At 33.0% G+C, this 20,598-nt stretch overlaps 1 protein-coding gene across 1 annotated transcript in view; it reads right to left on the reverse strand.

The window, feature by feature from the left end:
* Positions 1–20,598, reverse strand: part of LOC145667840 (calcitonin receptor-like protein 1) — a 107,911-nt gene that overhangs the window by 21,675 nt on the left and 65,638 nt on the right. Inside the window, exon 3 of the mRNA XM_081735271.1 lies at positions 2,475–2,582. Coding sequence (XP_081591397.1) covers positions 2,475–2,582 — 108 coding nt within the window. The remainder of the gene's footprint in view (positions 1–2,474; positions 2,583–20,598) is intronic.

The following is a 20,598-nucleotide window of genomic DNA, read 5'->3' on the forward strand; positions in this document are numbered from 1 at the left end:
TAAAAGACCCTCTGACATTGCAGCATGCTATCACCGTTACATTTTCCCCGCGGTCAACAGATGCTACACTTATCACCTCTTTTCTACCCTCTTCTGCAAAAATTTTAGAGATCTGTTATTTAGAGGAAGTCTACTTTCGTGCATATTATAAATACGGTTAGGATGGTTTGTGGAGATCATACCCGTTCATTAATTTTCCCAGTAATTCAAAGCAAGAATTCGCAGTTTCCTTGTTAACACCAGAAGCTCTCGCTTTTCACAAACAAATATAAAATAGTAGGCCAAGAGTTCTAATTTCACTGGTATTCAAATTGCCCCGTTTTGAATTATCCAAATTGCCCCGCAGTCGACGAATATTCCATTCAGAACGTGGTATGAAAACTGCTCATTAGTTGACGCCAGCGTACAGTACATCAATGCCCCACATGGTACTGATACGATTATAATCCATAGCGGTTTCATTTTATCCAGTTAATAATAAAGAAAGCTTAAGGAAACAACGTTGAAAATTATAACGACCTAAAAATACACATATTCGTACTTATCTTGCTGCAAGCAAAAAATCGTGCAAGCCTTCAGAATCGCAGGAATAGTTTGTATTTCTGAGAGCGACTTCTGCAAACCACCATCTACAAATCCACCGCATGTTCACTAACATGGCGAGCCGCGTTTCCACTCCAGCTGGCAAAATGGTTAACATTATTCAAATTCCCCGATTATTCGAATTACACCACTGTACCCTATATGTATACCTTAGAGCTTTAGAGAAATATTGCTTTAAAAGAGGTTGTCTTTCATTTTCCTCTTTCCTAATCCTTACTGAGAGAGTTTATTTTCATTCTAGGTGGTAATATCACGCTTTCGGAAACAATAACACATCGCAATGTTTTATTATATCTCTCATCTTCAGTAAACATCAGTTTACATGATCATGGGTATACTATTTTTAATCCCTTTGTATAAGAAATCTTAAATACAACTCTTACTTTAACAACCTGCAATAATATACGACCTTACAACAATATTTGATTTTGCTTTTATTTATGGTAAACTCGGGTTAATTGGACATTTAGGGTACATTGAGATTATTTTAAAACAGAAATTGTACTTACAAAGCAATGAACCTCTTAACACTGCTGAGCTGTGGGCACAATATACGGTAAGATGTGAGTGTTGAAAGAGAACAAAAAATCGGAGAAGACAAAGTGGAACAAATGGAAATACCTAGGTAGAAGACATGTACCTGAAAGCACGTTGAATAACTTGGTTCAAAAATTTAGTTTTGAATCTTAAGCACGAGCTTGTACGTACAATTTAAAGAGTGTTTATTTTTTGTGATGTTCAACAGCGTGATCTGACATGCTAGTAGTATGAAGAACATGCAAAACTGTATCCATCTCTTACCTATACTACAAGTTTATCTTTGCTTTGCTGTGCGGGGCAAGAGAACACATATTTGGCAGTTTACTGTATCAAGCGTATAATAAAGCCACTACGGTGGAAACAGTGTAACCGGATTCAAAGCTTGTAGTATTATACTGTGTAATCAAACTACCTGATCGTGTATTTTCTGTTTCCGATATGTATAGCAAAGAAACTGTCGAGATGGACATAATGTGAAGTGCACTTCTAAGAATGATTCTTCTCTAGATATCCCTTCACCAAATAGAGGCAAGAAGGTGGTAAATTGACCACTGCACTAGTTCAAGTGTATCAGGAAAAGAACCTATTCCTGGCGCTACTACAAGTCAAGATTACGTTCTGTTTGCTGACTTATCTTCACGAGCTTTCTAAAACACGCTAAGCAGGACTATGAAGTGAGATTCAAGATCAAACATCCTCATTGATCTACACAACGCAGAAAGAACTATTGAAGTACAAGGAAGGTCTCAAAACGGACGAGAATCGATCTGAAAATTCTTTTAATACATCGGAGAACTACAAGCAATGTGAGAAACAATACCAGCGTGGTGAGGGAGTAAGTACAATGCCTTAACTGCATGTATTCATTTTGTGTACTATGCTCAGTTAATAGTAACGACCCTCACTTGTCTTTCTTGTATCAAGAACGAAAGTAAGAACTTTGTGAACATCAATAAATAAATAAATAAATAAATAAATAAAAATAAATAAATAAATAAACACATGTCAATTTAACCCTTTACTATCCGTATGCTCCGTATATGTTGGGGTAAATGGACATTATGTACAGCCTTTGTTTCTTATATCTTACAATTATAAAGAAAAAAAACTTACTCAATTTTTATCCATATATTACTTAAGTATTGTGCTATTCATGTAGTAAATATAGTTCATTTTTCATAACACCTAAGAAACTTATTTGTAGTAAATGTGCTTAGTATGTCCGTTTGACCCCAATTACCATACATTATATTTTCAGACTACTCTGCTAAGAAAACATGCTTATATTTTTACAGGTTGTACTTATTTGTTTTTTCGTAGGTACTACTTACTTGACGGATCCAAGCCTCGAAGTTGAGGACACGGTAACTTCACAGTTTCTCCAGCAACTATAGGCGGCCAGCACAAAAAGTTATCCCATGTTGCGTTGCAGTGCAGATCTAAACACAAAAAGAAAATAATAAGTAGTCGATTCAGTTTAGTAAAATAAATAATATGAACATGAGTTTATTCAAAATGATCACTTTTGTTTACACTTGAGGATCTAGTTTGGGGCATAGGCCCCAGGGGGAATCCAGGACGGATTTCTGGGGTACTGCTACTTAGAGCTACTTTTAAGACCTCTAAACTCTGTGATGTGTTTTATTTATATAAACAATAAAAAAGTTTCCTTTTCTGGGAAGGGGGGCGATCGCCCAGATCGTCCCCTGGATCCGTCCCTGCTAGCCCCTCGTTTTTTTTAATGAAAAATAGTTTAAGCTATTATTTATATATTTTCGGGAGTTTATAGTAATATCATGATATCCTTACCATAGTCTGGATTCTAGCTGCCCCCAGTTTTCATCTTATAGATTCTCCTCTGTTTGCTTACGAAATCGGTAGAAATATTTTAACCTACTAAGACCCAAATATATATCTAAGTTTAATGTTGGTTTGTTGCTTTATTTAAAGTTCAACTTCTGTAAAGCTAAAGAAAACGCATCTCTATAATTTAACATCGGATTGTACGATAGTTGAGAAACCTAACCATTTAATTTCGAAAGAGCTATTATCATATTCAGATAATTCAGTAAAAGGAAGAAAAATTAATGATGTTGATAAAAGGATGCGATGATACATGGAGTAAATAATAGTAAACTCTATCTATAATGTAAGAAAGTCTCAGTGTGTGACACTGTTGCCACAGTCCTAGCTCTGGAGTGGGCTGAAAAATAGTACCAAATTGGAACAAAAAGGGCTGAATTCATTATTTTATACCAGTGTAATAATTGGCTCTTTTACACGAAACTAAAAGAGGTAAAGTTCTAGAACACCTCCTCCCCCTCCCCTTTCAAAAGTCCAAATCAAGAAAATGGCCTTTTTAAAAATTACTTATTAGAAACATCCAAATAGGAGGACCCCGAACAACCATGGAAGTAGATAAAACTTTTCTCACACGTAGGAAGTATGATATAGGCCGCAAATTAAAAGGAGAAACAGTTATCATTTTCGGTATGTACTGCAAGGAAACTAAACGCGCCTCTGTTTCAAAATGACCAATAAACCAAAACGGTATTATGGGGAAAAATACATAAAACAAGGAACAAATCAATCATCTAAAGTCCGTGTGTAAACTGCATTATAGTAAAATATTAAAATATAAATTATTGCACTTTATTCAGGCTTATTTCACGACCGAAGAAGGTTAATAAATTGATATTTGTAAACAATGTAAAACCGGTCTAGGATCCTAGAATCTTCCCTGAAATACATCAAAACACATTATTAATAATTTTAGGTCACAATGGACAAGGGCGCCGATCCTGGGGTACCATGAGGCCCGAGCCCCCCAAAGCTCAGAAGGGCCCCCTAGTGTATTTATGAATATACAATATTTGGCATAATTTGAATGCAATTTGTCTTAACATCCTCATATATATACCTTGTACGTCTGAGTGCTCCCCACCCCCAAATTTGCAGAGGAATCGGCTCCTTTGACAATGGATGAACTGATTTAGCGTAATTGTTTCCCGGTATAGTTAGAAGCGTTATGCAGTGCAACGTCACAGAATGAATATTCAACAGCATTTTTTAAGAGTCCAACACACAGTATGATTGTTGTTGTTGTTGATTTTAGTTTAGCGTCCCGTTCAGCAGCGAGTCTATATGAGACGTGGACCTACTGATTAACTTGGAATCCGAACCACATGAGCTCCCGCCGGGAATCGAACCCGGGTCTAACACACACTATGAGTAACGTGAGATGTAGGAAAAGTCTTACTGACACTTTTGAAAGTGTGACAAGTATTTGTTAAATGGTGCTGAATTTGATAGAATTGTACCAACTGTTCCACAAAAGGGGCTGAAAATGCCAGCGTGGTACCAACGGGCCGATGAATGACAAAAAGGGCTGAATTTGGTACAATTGTACCAAGTGTGGCAACAGTGGTGTGTGAGTAACGCTAATTCTTGGTAGTTATACCAATCGTCGTGCCGGTTCGTTCCTGCCTCCCTGCTTTGTTTGAAAACAGATAGTGATAATATGAACGTGAATATGCGTTGCTGGTTATTATTAAGAGCGGTCGCAAATTACTTTTACGGTTAAAATATTTCTAAGTAGATAGAAAATGCAATGTTGCCACATCAGTTGCGTAAAGGAAGTTGATAGACACGGAAACATTTTATACATGATTTAGTAAGAAGAGAAATGAGAATATTTCTTTTTTTCTTTTCTTTTTTTTTTATAAAACAAAGCTCACTTTCAAGCTAGTAATTAACCATTCTCTACAATTAAAGGCGTCTATTTCAGATCACGAGTTGTTATACATTTATCTACAACTAGATACCTCTACCGTATAGATTAAGATTAAGTGTGCCAACACAAAATAATTGAAAAGTATATTTTATAGACGACGTTTTATTCCTCGGTGAAGTGCTTAGTTTTTCTGGTGATCTTAATCACTACGGCTATAAAACAATATTTACTGAGCAATGTTTGATTTACACCAGGTATATGCAAGTTTGAACGAGGGGGTGGGTTAATCACAAAGAACTTACTGGTGTCCAGTGGTGTATAAGACAAAGTATAACATTTTCATAGCACCCATAGGGTAGGGAAGGAGGTAACATGCAATATTAACAAAAAATATCGATATTTATGTCGAATCTGTAGATTTCGGGGTCGCTGAGACGAACATTGACAATACCGACGCCGTTTAAAGTTCAAGTTCAGCTCCATCGGCATGGAGTGAGAAAGGGTGAAAAAATATGATCAACACTTACATTATATGTATTTGGCAAACATTTATGCTAAAAATAAATTATCGTACGCTTTTTCTATCATTTTACTTTCAGTGTAATGCAAATCCTAAGATAGGAAAGAGTTAAAATGCTGTCCATAAACGTATTCTGTCCGTGAGAAGAACGAGCGTTTTAACTAATAATAATAATAATAATAATAATAATAATAATAATAATAATAATAATAATAATAATAATGTAAAATCATAAAATTAGAGAAAAATGCAATACCCCAAAATTGTACCGTAACATCAGTTGCTGTCTTTCATGATACCTCTACTTCAGGGATGCAAATAAGCAACAAAATTTTACTAGCCTAGGAAAAAAGCAACTAAGCAAACATCCCGCAATAGAAATCATTTACTTACCTTAGTATGATATTAAATACTCGTTCGCATCGTTGAACCACTATTGGTTAAGACAAATTGTACTCAAATTATAGTAGGTCTATGGCTAAATGTAACCATCGTGTGTGTTCTTAGAAGAATGGATTGCAGACAAACATCCTTTGTAATGGTAAGAGATGCTTCTTATGGAGCTGTCACATAATTCCATCATTTTGTCAATTAAAGAAAGAAGAAAACTGTCAATTTAATGTGACATATGGATGTTGCACAATACTTTAACTGTTGGAAGGCAGAGAGACATGTGAAATAGCTTTTAGAAACATGAGAAACATGAAAGAAAAGGATAGAATTTGAAATTGACAAGCTTTTTGTAACACTGTTACAATTTGAACCTTGTGTCATTAAAAGAAAGAATATATTGTTACTTAAACGTGACATATGGGTGTCTGAGAATACTTTAACAGCAGGAAGTGAGACAGACATGTCAAATAATTTAGTTTTTATGTATTTAGAAAACATGGGAAACTCTAGATAAAGAACAAATGTTAAAAGCACAGCTATATGTTAGGTAAGAATGGCGGGGGAGTGAGAGATCCCTTTGATGCCTACTAAAGAAAGAAACAGACACAGCTGTACTGTAATTTTGGGTGGTCTAGAGTGATGGAGTTGGGGGAGCGAAGTGTACTGCCCATGGAGTAAAAGATTTTGTTTAATTGAGGGTGTAACTTGCACCCTACGGAGAGATACCACCCATTATTTTGAGAACAGAGAATGTAAGAAAGAGATAGTTACGTGTCACTTTGTGAGAGTTATTACATTGCCCCATACTGAGGGAGAGCACATACGATTGCATGGGAACTGTAATGTCCTTTTGAGCAAAGGACCAGTTTAAATTAACGTGGGACTTGTTAGGAAATAGTTAAGAACCTTAACACGTAAAGGGACATGTAGAAAATTACTACAATAGAAAGCGAAACATTTTTTGTGCAGATGAGAAAACGTCATGTTATTTGCGACTCACCTGTATGTCTAACTCTTTTTAGAAAAGAAAGAATTGAAATAGTTGAAAAAAAAAGATCTTTTAAGTTGTTAGGATGTAGAAAGTTATTTGAGAAAACGTATGTGACATTTATTGTTGACGGTTGAGACCCCCTGTAATTTCGAGTTGAACGTAACTCTTTTTAGAAAAAAAAAGATTTTTCTGACTTGTTAGAGAGAAAAATGTTTCATTTAGAATGTTTTTCTACCCTAATAGAATGAAAAAGAAAAAGCCATTTTTCTGGAAAAGATTCTTGTTAACTTTAAAGAATAGCGATTGTACTTGTTTTTGTGAAAAAACGGAAGGGTGTGTGTGAACGCTTGAAGCACCTGGGTTAAGGAATATATATATATATATATATATATATATATATATATATATATATATATATATATATATATATATAAGGAAGTTGAAATGAGACCAGATTATATAGTCTGCTTTTTAGAGTTGTGGAAACTTGGCGTGTGTATTTTTCTGTGACTGTGTTGTTTGGAGAATAATTTTGGAATTACTGGAAGGAAAAAGGTAAGTTAAAATTTACCATTTATATAAATAAATATGATAAAAAATATTGAACTTGGATTTTAAATGTATTTACATGAATTAAAATGACTTGTGTTTGCTTTTATTTATTGGATAAATGTCGGATATAACAGTTGTTATGATTGAAAAAGACATTGAGATTTCTTTACGGGAAATTTTAAGATTGAAATACGCAAACCGAAAATGTTGTGTATTTCCTCAATGGATTTTATGAGGCGATTTAAAACGCTAAGAAGCCCAAAGTGTACAGATTGGTTACCTAGCATAAAAGAGCGCAAGAGAGCGAGAGAGGGAGGAAAAAAAGAAAAAAGCTTGCTTGAGTGCAGGCTAGGGACCCGGGCGGATGTGTGGCGTGAGGGAGGAAGGAAAGAGTGAGAAAGAGAATACGGGAAACACACATAAATGCATTAGTGTGCGTGAAAGACAGAGAGACATAGAATGCGGGAAGCATGCATACATGCGCTGGTGAGCGGAAGAGCGGGGGAGGCGCGGAGTTAACGTGAATGATGCTTCAGGCCCTTTTTTTTATTCCTAGCTGAATGGAATGGAATTTACGGTCTTTAAAAAGGAACGGAGAAAGCTTGATTTTGAACACAGAAACTGAAAAAGTTGTCGTAACCCATGAGAAAACGAATACCAATTAATTGAATTAAATGAACGAAAACGAATAATTTATTTGTTGATATCAGTGGCGTATATGCGCGGTTTATTGAGATTCTAAGTGAATATGTAAATGTTTTTGAGTGACTATTTTTTTTCTTTAGCTATTTAGCGTTACTTTAAAAATATGTGTGTCATTTGAAATAATAGAAATGGATTTATCAGATATGCCTATGTAAAGCTACATTATACTGTATGGGAAAGCACATGTGAAGTATAGAAATGTTAAAATGTTGATACTTACCTAACATAAAATGTTTTCTTTGATGATTGAAGCACATACGGGAACTGTATATGATGAACTAATATATGGCGGGAAAAAAAGACGGGAAACGACAAAATATTTTTGTCGGTAACCGTATGAGGCAATGCCGGTTGTACAAATAACACTAGAGCGATACGGTTTGATGTTAACTGCACAAAAGCATGCATGGTACTGACATGTGTTGCTATATAGGTGGCGTTGATGCAAAAAGACTAAGATTTTTCCGTATATTAACTTTAAATGATCATATTTTGTAAACGATTGATCGTAGGTGAAAATGGACAACAGAAATCGATTTGTCAGGTCAAAATCTATATAGAAAGACACCCTACATGATAAACTTGAACAATTTTTATTTTTTTGAAATTTATGTACAGGATGTTCAAAAAGTACAGTTTTTTATTTTTTGGCTTTTCACGGCAAACTATTGGTCGTAGAAACAAAAGAAAGGTATTTTCTTAATCGTTAGGACCTAAGGAACACTACCATACAGATTAGAACAATGTAACTTTAAAATAACTTTAAATGCTTACATCTCGTAAACTATTCATCGTAGGTGAAAATGGACTACAGAAATCGATTTGTCAGGTCAAAATCTATATAGAAAGACACCCTACATGATAAACTTGAACACTTTTTATTTTTTTGAAATTTATATACAGGGTGTTCAAAAAGTACAGTTTTTTATTTTTTCGCTTTTTACGGCAAACTATTGGTCATACAAACAAACGAAAGGTATTTTCTTAATCGTTAGGACCTAAGGAACACTACTATACAGATTAGAACAATGTAACTTTAAAATAAAAATTTAATGAATTTACATAAACAATATGGCGCTGATTTTTTTGAAACTTTGGAAATATGCTTATTAAAGGATATATTTTTATATAAATAGATAAAATGAATAATATTACTAAAATAAATACCATTTTTGCACGTTTTTACCGCAACCGGTGCGCGCCGCGCGTTTTTTACCGCGACCGGTGCGCGCCGCGCGGTATTTGCGCCCGAAAAAAAAGTTTTCGCGACGCGGGACGCGTAAAATATTGCCGCCCGGAAACTGCGCGGGGTATTGCCGGTTATAAAAACAAACAACAGTCGGTAACTTGCTTTGGTACATGTACACACACGCACAGTCTTATACACACTAATGTGAATGTTATGTGTACAGATGGCGTTGTTTAAAGAAACAAACAAATATGGCGGATGGATTTTAATGTGTTTTGTTTGCATTAATGATATGTAAAAACTTTAAAAATATTTACAATTAATGTAGTAAACGTTATTTTTAAAACAGTAATAATTAAAAATTTAAACAAGTTAACACGAACTTAACCGAAGTTTCCCGAAAATTCCCGAACATAAACATACGAATTTATTTACAATTTGTGTACATGTTTATACATGTATTACACAAATGGTTCCAAACTTAACCGAACATAAACATAAAAATGTATTATCATTTGCCGTGCACGTTTAGTATACGTATACTATGCATTAAATATAATTTAATTACCGTCAAAAATAATAATTATAATGTTAACACGGAATATAACACTACTACTAGTTGTATAGGCTACAACACAGTTTGTAATCTCGTACCCAAACGCATTTCGTTTTGTAATCTCGTACCCAAACGCATTTCGTTTTGTAGTCTCGTACCCAAACGCAGTTAGCTTTGTAATCTCGTACACAGTTGCTTTAACATATTTTAAATTAGTAACAGTAATATTACACAATATGATGTAATTTGTACCTTATGTTACTGGGTTTAAAAATTTCTTTGTTAGTAATGCTAGGAATTTCCTTTGTTTGCTTTGCTGCAGGTGTTTAAACCGGTTTAAACTAGTTTTATTGTTTTTTTGTTAGGCATTGTGTATATATACCCCCGTTGCTGACGAAATATTATCATATGAATGTTGGTAACCGTACCTTCAACACAATATTTACATAGTGAATAAATTCATAGAAACATATAATAAAAGAAATATTAAAATATTATATTTAGAAAAGAGTATTAATATTAATTGTATTGTTGCAGTTGTTGAAATTGAAAACAACAAAAGAAGAAAAAACAAAAGAAGAAAGGAAGGAAGGAAGAAATCCTGATTTTTATCAAGTTTAGAATACATATCAGATTTACTTAGAAGATCATCGTAAGTATAATTATATATTATACATATTTGAATGATAATGTTTTTATACTTTGATTAAATATAGTTGTAAAAAATATTATTTTTAAATTGTAATGTGATAAATATTTACAATAATACCGCATTTTAAATCAAACGAAATTTGTTTATCTTTGCACAAAACGTGTTTTTAATAGATTCAAACTTTAAGAACAAAGTTGTTGCAGAATTTAAATACGATTACATTGTATTTTAACAGCGAAGTTCTTGCAGAATTTTAAAAATGTTTACACATCATTTTAAGAACGAACTTTTTGCTGAATTTTAAAATGATCACACTCCATTTTAACAATGAAGTTCTTGCAGAATTTTAATGATGATCACACTCTATGAGTGCTCTATTAACAGAAAAATAAGTAGAGCTTCTTAGAAGAAAACTAAATAATATTGTTAACTGAATAACACTATATTGTTGTATTTATTTTAATGTATACTAATTTTTGTTTTTATATTTTACAGATGGAATTTTTGGGTGCATCATACGTAAAGGAGTTCAACGAAATTGATGAAATTTACCTGGCTGGTGTTATACAAGGCCTGAATACAAAGGAACGCGTGTTGGAGACTTGGTGGTGTATTATGGATAAGCAACGCCAAGGATTTCGTGGCAGTGAAAGGTATGATACCTTGTTATCAGCTCTTTTTAATTTTTACCATGATAATCAAGCACTTATATTACAATACACAATGTCTAGTGCTGACATTGTTGAGTTATTTGTACACGGATTTTTCCGTGAGCAAATCATGTACCAGTGGGCACATGATAAATTTATTCATTTTAATTATTTTAATTGTGCACAAGGTGATAGGATAAATGCAGCAGAGGTAGCCGAATTTTGTAATTATGGATCGCGTTTTATTTTGGTTCATAATAATGTGTCGCCATCTGTTGAAAATTCCGTAACCTCGGTTCACCAAGAAAGTCAACCCTTGAAAAACATACTTCAAGAAGAAGATTTTAATTTAATTGATGAAATTATTAATGAACAAATACAAAATGAAGCAGCAGATGGTACACAAACAAATCAAAATTCCGCAGTTTTAGTAAATTCCGATGAGTTTGGAACATCTGATTATGTGGAGGCTCTATTAAACGAGTTATGTGAAAACGGACAAAATCCTGTGGATGTTGTAAATAATGAACTACAGGTATCAAGTGTACAATGTTCACGGGCTACTCGTGGTTACGGAATGGGCTCTCCACAGCCTAGTACTTCCGGTTACGTTCCTCCAAGTGAACGTAGCGGACATACAGATGTTCAAAATACAGGGGAAGGTAATTTCGAAGTAGTACATGAAAGCAGAAAAAGTTTCACTAAGTTTAACTTGGTGGGACATGAAATTGCGGTAAGGCCAATGGGAAATGAAGAAATTAGAAATCCTGCGGCCTATATTGAAAACCTAATGAACTTCGCATTGGATAATGTATTGAACAATGCGAGACCTAACGATTTTGTTGGAATGTACATTGATTCCTCCAATAGTAAGAATAAGAAAGCAGTGTATGTTCCATGGAGACGGCGCAAAGATATTTCTGCTAAGTCCGTTTTAGCTTCCATTACTAGAGTGTTAAATAGTAATGAAGACTTCCTTTTAGGTAATCATGTCCTTTTTCGATTTCATATAGTAAATTCTTTGTTTGGTGCTGGAAAAACACGAGATAATAATTCCACACTAAACAAATATTTACCATTAAATGAATTTTTAGTACAACATTTGGTTGAGCTCCCGGGAACTGATAATGACAAACTTTGTTTACCTAAAAGTATTGCTTGGGGTATAGCAAAGCATACCGAAACACGTGGAAATTTAACTCATTTAACAGATCCAACTAGAGATACATTAAAAGGTAGAGCAATTAAGCTTTGTACTGAGGCAGGTGTTACCGTTAAAGATGGTTGCGATTTCAATGACGTAGAATTGTTTCAGAAACATTTAACTCCAAACTATCAAATTATTATTTATGAAAAAGTACCCGAAAGCAAGCGTGAATTTAGAGTACGTTATCCGGAAACAGAAATACAAAGACCAGAGTTACAAAATGCAGAGTTACAAAATGCAGAGTTACAAAATGCATTTATATTTATTACGATGAAAGGGGCAGTATTGGACATTTCCGTCCTATTCGTACAATAACGTCATTTTTAAGAAAAGAAAAGTACTGCTTGCATTGTTTAAAGGGTTTTAATGGTTTGAATCGTTTTCATAAGTGTGAGTTAATGTGTTCATCTTGCGAACATATGCATAAACTTGATGTTACGATGGATAAAATGAAATGCAATGCATGCAATATATATTTTACTAGGGGTGAATGTTTCGACAATCACTTAAAAGGTAATAAAATTGGTAAGAATGTGTGTGAATATGTGAAAGTTTGCATCAACTGTAATGCACTCTATGATTTAAGAACACGTAAATCTGATCATACATGTGGTGAATACTTTTGCAGTACATGTCGTGAACATGTACAGGAAGGTCACTCATGTTATGTGAAGAAAGTAAAACCTACTCATATCAAGAGGTTTCTTTATATTGTCTTTGACGTAGAAACCATGCTCAAACCGGAAAATGAGCGTGGGGAACGGGAACACGTTGTTTGCTTGGTATGCGCTAGACATGTATGTCATAAATGTATGAACACAGGCATTGATGAAGCCTGCAGTACATGTGGTGATGAAAACGGTAACCGCTCGTTTTCTTTTAAAACCATTGATGAATTTATTACACATATTTTATTAGATAGACCCCAATTTAGTAAAGTATGCGTCATAAGTCATAATGGTAGTCGATTTGATAACATTTTCTGTTTGAGATCTCTCATTGAGTCCCAGCATATCATTCCAAAAACTTTAATTCAGGGTCAAAAGATTTTTAGTATTTCTATTCATAATAAAATCATTTTTAGAGATAGTTATTTGTTTGTTGGTGTAAAATTATCAAAATTACCTAAGACGTTAGGCCTTTCAGAAAATTTAAAGAAGGGAGATTTCCCATACTTGTTTAATACAGTAGAGAACCAAAATTATGTAGGACCATATCCGGGAATAGAGTACTATGATCCTGAATCGCGATCTGGTGAAGAAAGAAAGCGGTTGGAGGGATGGCACCAAGAACAGGTGCAATTGGGAAAGCAATTTAATTTGCAAAAGGAAATGCTGGAGTATTGTGAAAATGATGTGAGAATTCTCACAGAAGCTGTTATTAAATTTAGTAATATCATAGAAGAGAAAACGGGTGGGTTACAATGTTTTCTAGTATCATCTACGATTGCAAGTTTAGCCATGCAAACATATCGTACATCATACCTTCCAGAAGAAAGTATTTCTGTTATACCACCTTTGGGGTACCATTATAAAACAAAAACCAGTGAAAAAGCAATGAAATGGCTAAAGTATATGGAACACCAATTGGGTATAGAAATCCAGCATGCTGGACGAAACGGAGAACAATCTTTTGGAAGGTATAATGTTGACGGATACAATGCAGAGCTTAATGCCGTGTTCGAATTTATGGTATGTTACTGGCATGCCTGTAAAACGTGTTTTCCAAATAAACGTAATGCCATAATAGATAATGCACATGGTCCGTACAACACATTTGAAAAAAGGTACGAACATACGGAAATCCGGCGAAAATATTTCACAGAAATTCTAAAAATGAATTTGTATGAAATATGGGAGTGCTCTTGGGATAATAAAGTACGCACAGATGTAGATTTACAAAAGTTCCTTAAAGAACAATGTGATACTACTGCAGACTTTCTTATTCCTAAGAGTTGCTACAACGGAGGCCGTACTGAAGTATTTCGTTCATATGTGAATTGTGCGGACGATGAATCCATTCTTTATTATGATATTACATCGTTATACCCCTACGTAATGGCAAGGAAACCTCTTCCGGTGGGGGCACCTAAGGTGCATAAGGGGCCGGTTTTCCCAGATGTGGGAAAAATTCATGGGATTGTAAAATGTACTGTATTGGCTCCTAAACAACTCTTTTTTCCCATCTTACCGTATGTAGCGCAAAGCCGATTAATATTTGGACTTTGTAGGCTATGTATGGAAGGAGAAACTATTGATAATTGCACACATAGTGATACTGAACGTGCATTAACTGGAACTTTTTGTACACCAGAGCTTCACCGTGCTCTTGAAAACGGATATAAAATCGTCAAAATTTATGAAATATGGGAATTTGAACTCATGGGTTCTGAAGATCGGAATTCACCTAGTTTATTCCGGGACTATGTGAATACGTTTCTTCAGATGAAGCAGGAAGCTTCAGGCTATCCTGCTTGGTGTAAAACTGAAGAAGACAAAAATAAATATATTGACGATTACTATGCTCACGAAGGCATAAAATTAAATAAAGATAATATTAAAACGAACCCTGGACTTAGACAATGCGCGAAGTTGTACCTCAATTCCTTATACGGAAAATGGGGACAGCGTACAGATATGACACAGTGTGTAATTATTGATAGTGGGGCAGAGTTCCATAGGTACCTTGCTACACCGAGATATGAGGTTCATAGTGTTATTCCAGTTGGTGCTGAACATCTTATTCTAACATATAAAGACTTGGAAACTGAAAATGTACCTCTGCAATTTTCCAATGTCGTCCTTGCTGGTTTTATTACTTCATGGGCCAGGCTACAATTATATGATTTACTTGTGACTGTAGGACCTGAAGACGTAATTTATTGTGACACAGACAGTATTATGTTCACGTGTAAAAAAGATAGGGAACCTCCGTTGAAGCTTGGAAGCTATTTGGGTGATCTTACTGATGAAATTGAAGAAGGGTGGGAGTTTGTAACGTTTATAGGGTTAGGGCCAAAAAATTATAGTATGCGGCTTAAAAATGCCGCAGGGGAATTTCGGAATATTTTCAAAATTCGGGGAATTACACTAAATGATAGGACCTCTCAAAGAATAAACTTTGAGAGTTTCTATGGATTAGTGACAGGAAATATTAATTGTACAATTATAGAAAATCCAAATAGCATTGTGCGAAAACAGGGCTTCACTATCTTTTCACGTAAAGAGACAAAAACACACCAAGAGGTATACAAAAAACGTAAACGTATTGACGATATACAAAGTGACGAACCAATACCAAAGACAAAATGTTTACCTCATGGATATGCAGAATAATAATTTTAGCTTGGCTTATAAGTGATTGTTTTTATTTATTTATTTATTTATTTTTAACAGATCAATAGTAAAGTTTCACTATTTATTTATTTATTTATTCCATCGTTTGCTGTGCAAGCTTATAAATTATAAACCAAAGTATAGTCATAACATCAGCTAAGCTGTGATTGTAGTCATTTCAAGCTTTAATATTTATTTTTAACTTATTTTTAATTTATTTTTAATTTATGTTGTTAATTGTGTGAGTGAGTGAGTGTGTGAATGATTGTGTATAAAGTATCTATTGTGTGCATTCAGTTTAATACAAGATGTTAAAGTTTCAACATCCATCAACCATTTTAATTGCTGGTCCTTCACGTGCAGGTAAAACATGTTTTGTAAATCGATTATTAAATGAACGTGATCAAATGTTTACTATGAAATTTAATGAAATTGTTTGGTGTTATGGTGCAGTCATACCAAATTTAGATGCAAGTTCAGAAATTCGATTTATAGAAGGTATTCCAGATATGAATAATTTTGAAATACAAGAAAATTCATTATTAATATTAGATGACTTAATGTCTGAAACCAATGGTGATGTTGCAAACTTATTTACAAAATATGCACATCATAAAAAATTAACAGTAATATTTATTGTTCAAAATTTATTTCCAAAAGGAAAACATGCTCGTGATATAAGTTTAAATGCACATTATATTATAGTATTTAAAAATCCTCGTGATAAATTACAAATACAATATTTAGCAAGACAAATTATGCCACGATATAGTAAACAAGTTGTGAATGTGTTCGAAGATGTAACACGTGAACCTCACACTTATTGGTTATTTGACTTAAAAAACAAATGATGCATTACGATTACGTACAAATATTTTTCCTAATGAAACACTGCATGTATATGCAAATGTAAAAGACAGTAATTCAGTCGTTTACGTTTAGTTTAGTTCAAGATGTTGAAGGTGAAACAACACTTTGATACTCTCCGTGGTTTGTGCAAATGCAAAAGCGCAAAGCGAAAACAAATTATACGACATGCATCTGGTGATTTAATACGTACTATTTCACAAGTTGCTAAAAACACAATAAAAGGAAACATTCCGTTGAATTCACGTCAGAAGCAACGTTTACGTAGACATAAAAAGATCTTGCGTGCTTTATCTGCACAACGTACAGCACTTAATAAGAAAAAGAAAATTTTATTGCAGAAAGGTGGGGCATTTTTACCATTAATTTTAGGACCATTACTTGGCGCAGTAGCAAGTAGTTTGTTTGGAAGATAAGTATGTCGGAATTTCGTAAAATGATATTAGTGCCTGAAAATGCAATGCAACAAATGCATGCAAATATAAAATCAATAGATTCACATCAATCGCGTTTAGATGAAGAAATGAATAGTATTTTACAACGTCGTAATCTTAGTATTGAAGAAAAATGGAAATTGTATCAGCAAGCATTACAACAATATTTAAATTATACTTCATCAGTTTCACAAAATCCAATTACATTACCTATTATTGAAAAAGATGTTCCTGAAACATCATCATCATTATCTCAAAAAGAAGAAGAAAAAAATAATTGTATTTTACCCTTTGTATCAGACATTTTACAATCAGTACCAAAAACACAACGAAGGAAAACAGATCTCTTATTAAAACAGTTAACAAGTTCTGATAAAATTCATTGGGATCAATCAGGAACAGTACGTATTCAAGGAAAAATAATACCAGGTTCTAATATTATTGATTTAATAAATGATGTTCGTACACGAAAATATTCAAGAAATCCTATAGGCATTCACGAGTTTAAAAATTTATTGGATGATCTTAATGTACCACGTGAATTTATTTCTACTCCTATAGTGAAATCACATAACAAAGTTAAAAAATCACAAAGTCCAACACTAGTAACAAATATTTTTAAAAACTGGAAAGAATATAAAATGTAAATAAAAATGGGAAAATTGTCAAAATTATATTATGATTATACGAATCCTACTTCTTTATCAAGTATTAAAACATTGCAAACAAAAACAAAATTATCAAAAAAAAAATTAAAAATTGGTTAGCATCTCAAGATGCATATACATTACATGCACCAGCACGTAAAGTGTTTGAACGTAAACAATATTATGTTAGTGCACCAAATGAAACATTACAAATGGATTTAGCAGATATGCAAAATATTGCCAAGTATAACAAAAATTATAAGTATATATTATGTTGTATTGATATTTTTTCACGGTATGCGTATTGTGTTCCCTTAAAAACAAAAACAGGTCCTGAAATGGCAAAAGCAATCAAAAAAATTTTAAAAAATTTTAAAATACCCGTGTTTAATGTACAAACGGATTTAGGTGCAGAATTTTATAATCGGCATGTAAAACGTTTATTTAAAGAATACGAAATTAATCATTACCGTGTACATTCAGAAATTAAATGTGCATTAGCTGAACGCTTTATAAGAACATTAAAAGAAAAATTGTATCGTTATTTTACGGCTAAAAATACATACCGTTATATAGATGTCTTAGATCAATTTGTAAAAAATTATAATCATTCCTATCATAGTAGTATTAAAATGGCACCAGCAAATGTAAATTACTCTAATGTTGATCAAGTTTTGAATACGTTGTACGGTGATAAAACGAATAAAAACAAATTAACATGTAAATTTCACCCTGGTGATTATGTGCGTGTTAGTAAATATAAACATAAGTTAGAAAAGGGATATTTACCAAAATGGTCACAAGAAATTTTTATTGTTGATAAATGTATTCCGACAAATCCTATTACATATAAATTAAAAGATTGGAATGATGAGGAAATTAAAGGAATATTTTACACAGAAGAATTACAAAAAGTAAATGTAAATTCAAACAAAACATTTTTAATTGAAAAAGTACTAAAACGAAAAAAAGATATGATGTATGTAAAGTGGTTGGGATATCCATCAAGTATGAATTCATGGATTAAAACAAATTCTGTTCAGTCTTCAAAATGAGTTCAATGATAGAACATGATTTCTATGTTACTCTTCCTTCAAATGCTAGTAGTGAAATTTTTACTAATAATACAACTTCTTCATTTATAGTAAAGTTAGTACAACCTATTCACTTAAGTGAAGGAGAATGGTATGTTGCCTTAACGTAACTTAATGTACCTTTTAGTTTTTATAATGTTGGTAAAAATGAAAAAATTACAATAGAAACCATCGTTAATGATGAACTTGAAATTGTAGATGTTGATATTACACCAGGATACTAGACTTCTATTACATCCATTTTAGAAATGATTCCTGAAGAATTACGCATGTTAAAATATTATAAAAATAAAAATCAAGTTGGAATTAGACATTCTTTAAAATTAAAAGATTTTTGTGTTATTGCAATGACACGTGGGTTACAACATTTACTTGGATTTATAAATGAAAATACAACAGAGTTTACAGACGCTGTTTTTGTAAAACCAGTTAATGAAGATGTTCCAACCGTAACACGTGCAAAATTTCCATGCAATTTAGAATATAATATACCAAACGTTTTTAATGTTTGTGTTGATATTGTAAAACAACAAGAAAATATTGGACCAGTACTTCGTAAAGTTAGTGCATATAATATTGAGCACGGAGATGTAAAATGTTTTCTATTTCACACACCACAATATGTTAAAGTTGTAAAATCTTATTTTAACACGATTGAAGTAAACTTAAAAGATGAGCACGGTTTAAAATTGCCATTTCAATTTGGAACTTCAAACTTAACACTTCATTTTAAACTAAAATGATTTCTGAAAGTATTGATGATAGTTTTTACAGTACACTTGTATCAAACGCAAGTACTGATGTATATCCTACAAATAGTCCAACACATTTTATTAATCAACTAAAAATAATATTCAATTATCAGAAACCTATTGGCATGTAGGATTAAGTGAATTACATGTTCCTTTAACATGTTATAATGTTAATGATGGAGAAAATGTTATGTGGTATAAAATAAAAAATGAAGAAGCACAAAAAGGTAAAATTGTAAGTGGATATTATCACTCTGCACATCATATCATTGATGAATTAAATAAAAAATCAAAAGACATAAAATTTTCTATATCAAATATTGTACAAGTAGATTGTAGTGATCGTGTTGAATCGGCCTTATTATCAGCAACATTAGCAATGCAATTAGGACTTCGTCAACATAAAGATCTTGTCTTGTATAAACGTGGATTTAAACAACCATATGTTGATATTGGATATCCTCATCAAATTTTTATTTATACTGATATCATACAATATCAGTTTCTAGGTGATACAAAAGCACCTTTATTACGTATTGCAACAATATCAAATGTAAGATACGGTAAAGTGAAAACATTAACATTTCAAGATATTCATTATCTTCCACTTGCAAAGTTTTCATTTAACAGTATTGAAATACTATTAAAAGACCATGCAGGACGAAATTTGCCATTTCGTTCTGGGACACTAAGTGTTACACTTCATTTTAAGCGCTCTCCTAATAAAAAGTAATTAATTAATTATATTTTAAAAATGAAATTTAGACGACATTACGGACATGGTATCCCATACTTTTCAGGACCTGTATATCAACGGGGACATGGTATAGGTAGTTTCTTCCAAGGATTATTTCGTTTTGCATTACCATTTCTTAAACAGGGTGCAAAAACTTTAGGTCGACAAGCATTACAAACGGGAATACAAGTAGCGGGTGATGTATTAGAAGATAAACCATTTAAAGAATCTGTTCGTGCACGTGTAAAACAAGCTGGTGAAACATTAAAGACAAAAGCTGCTAACAAAGCTGGTCAGTTATTAACTGGAAGTGGTAAGAGACGGCCACGCAAGCGTAAAGCTCCGGCAATTATTCGTTTTGGACCTCCCACTAAACGTAAGCGTACAAACAAAAGCAAAAGCAAAAGAAAAGTAAAAAGAAAAATAAGTCGTGTTACAGATA

The sequence above is a fragment of the Thermobia domestica genome, chromosome 13 (assembly GCF_964235325.1).
Source record: "Thermobia domestica chromosome 13, izTheDome1.hap1.1, whole genome shotgun sequence".
In the NCBI taxonomy this organism is placed as follows: domain Eukaryota; kingdom Metazoa; phylum Arthropoda; class Insecta; order Zygentoma; family Lepismatidae; genus Thermobia; species Thermobia domestica.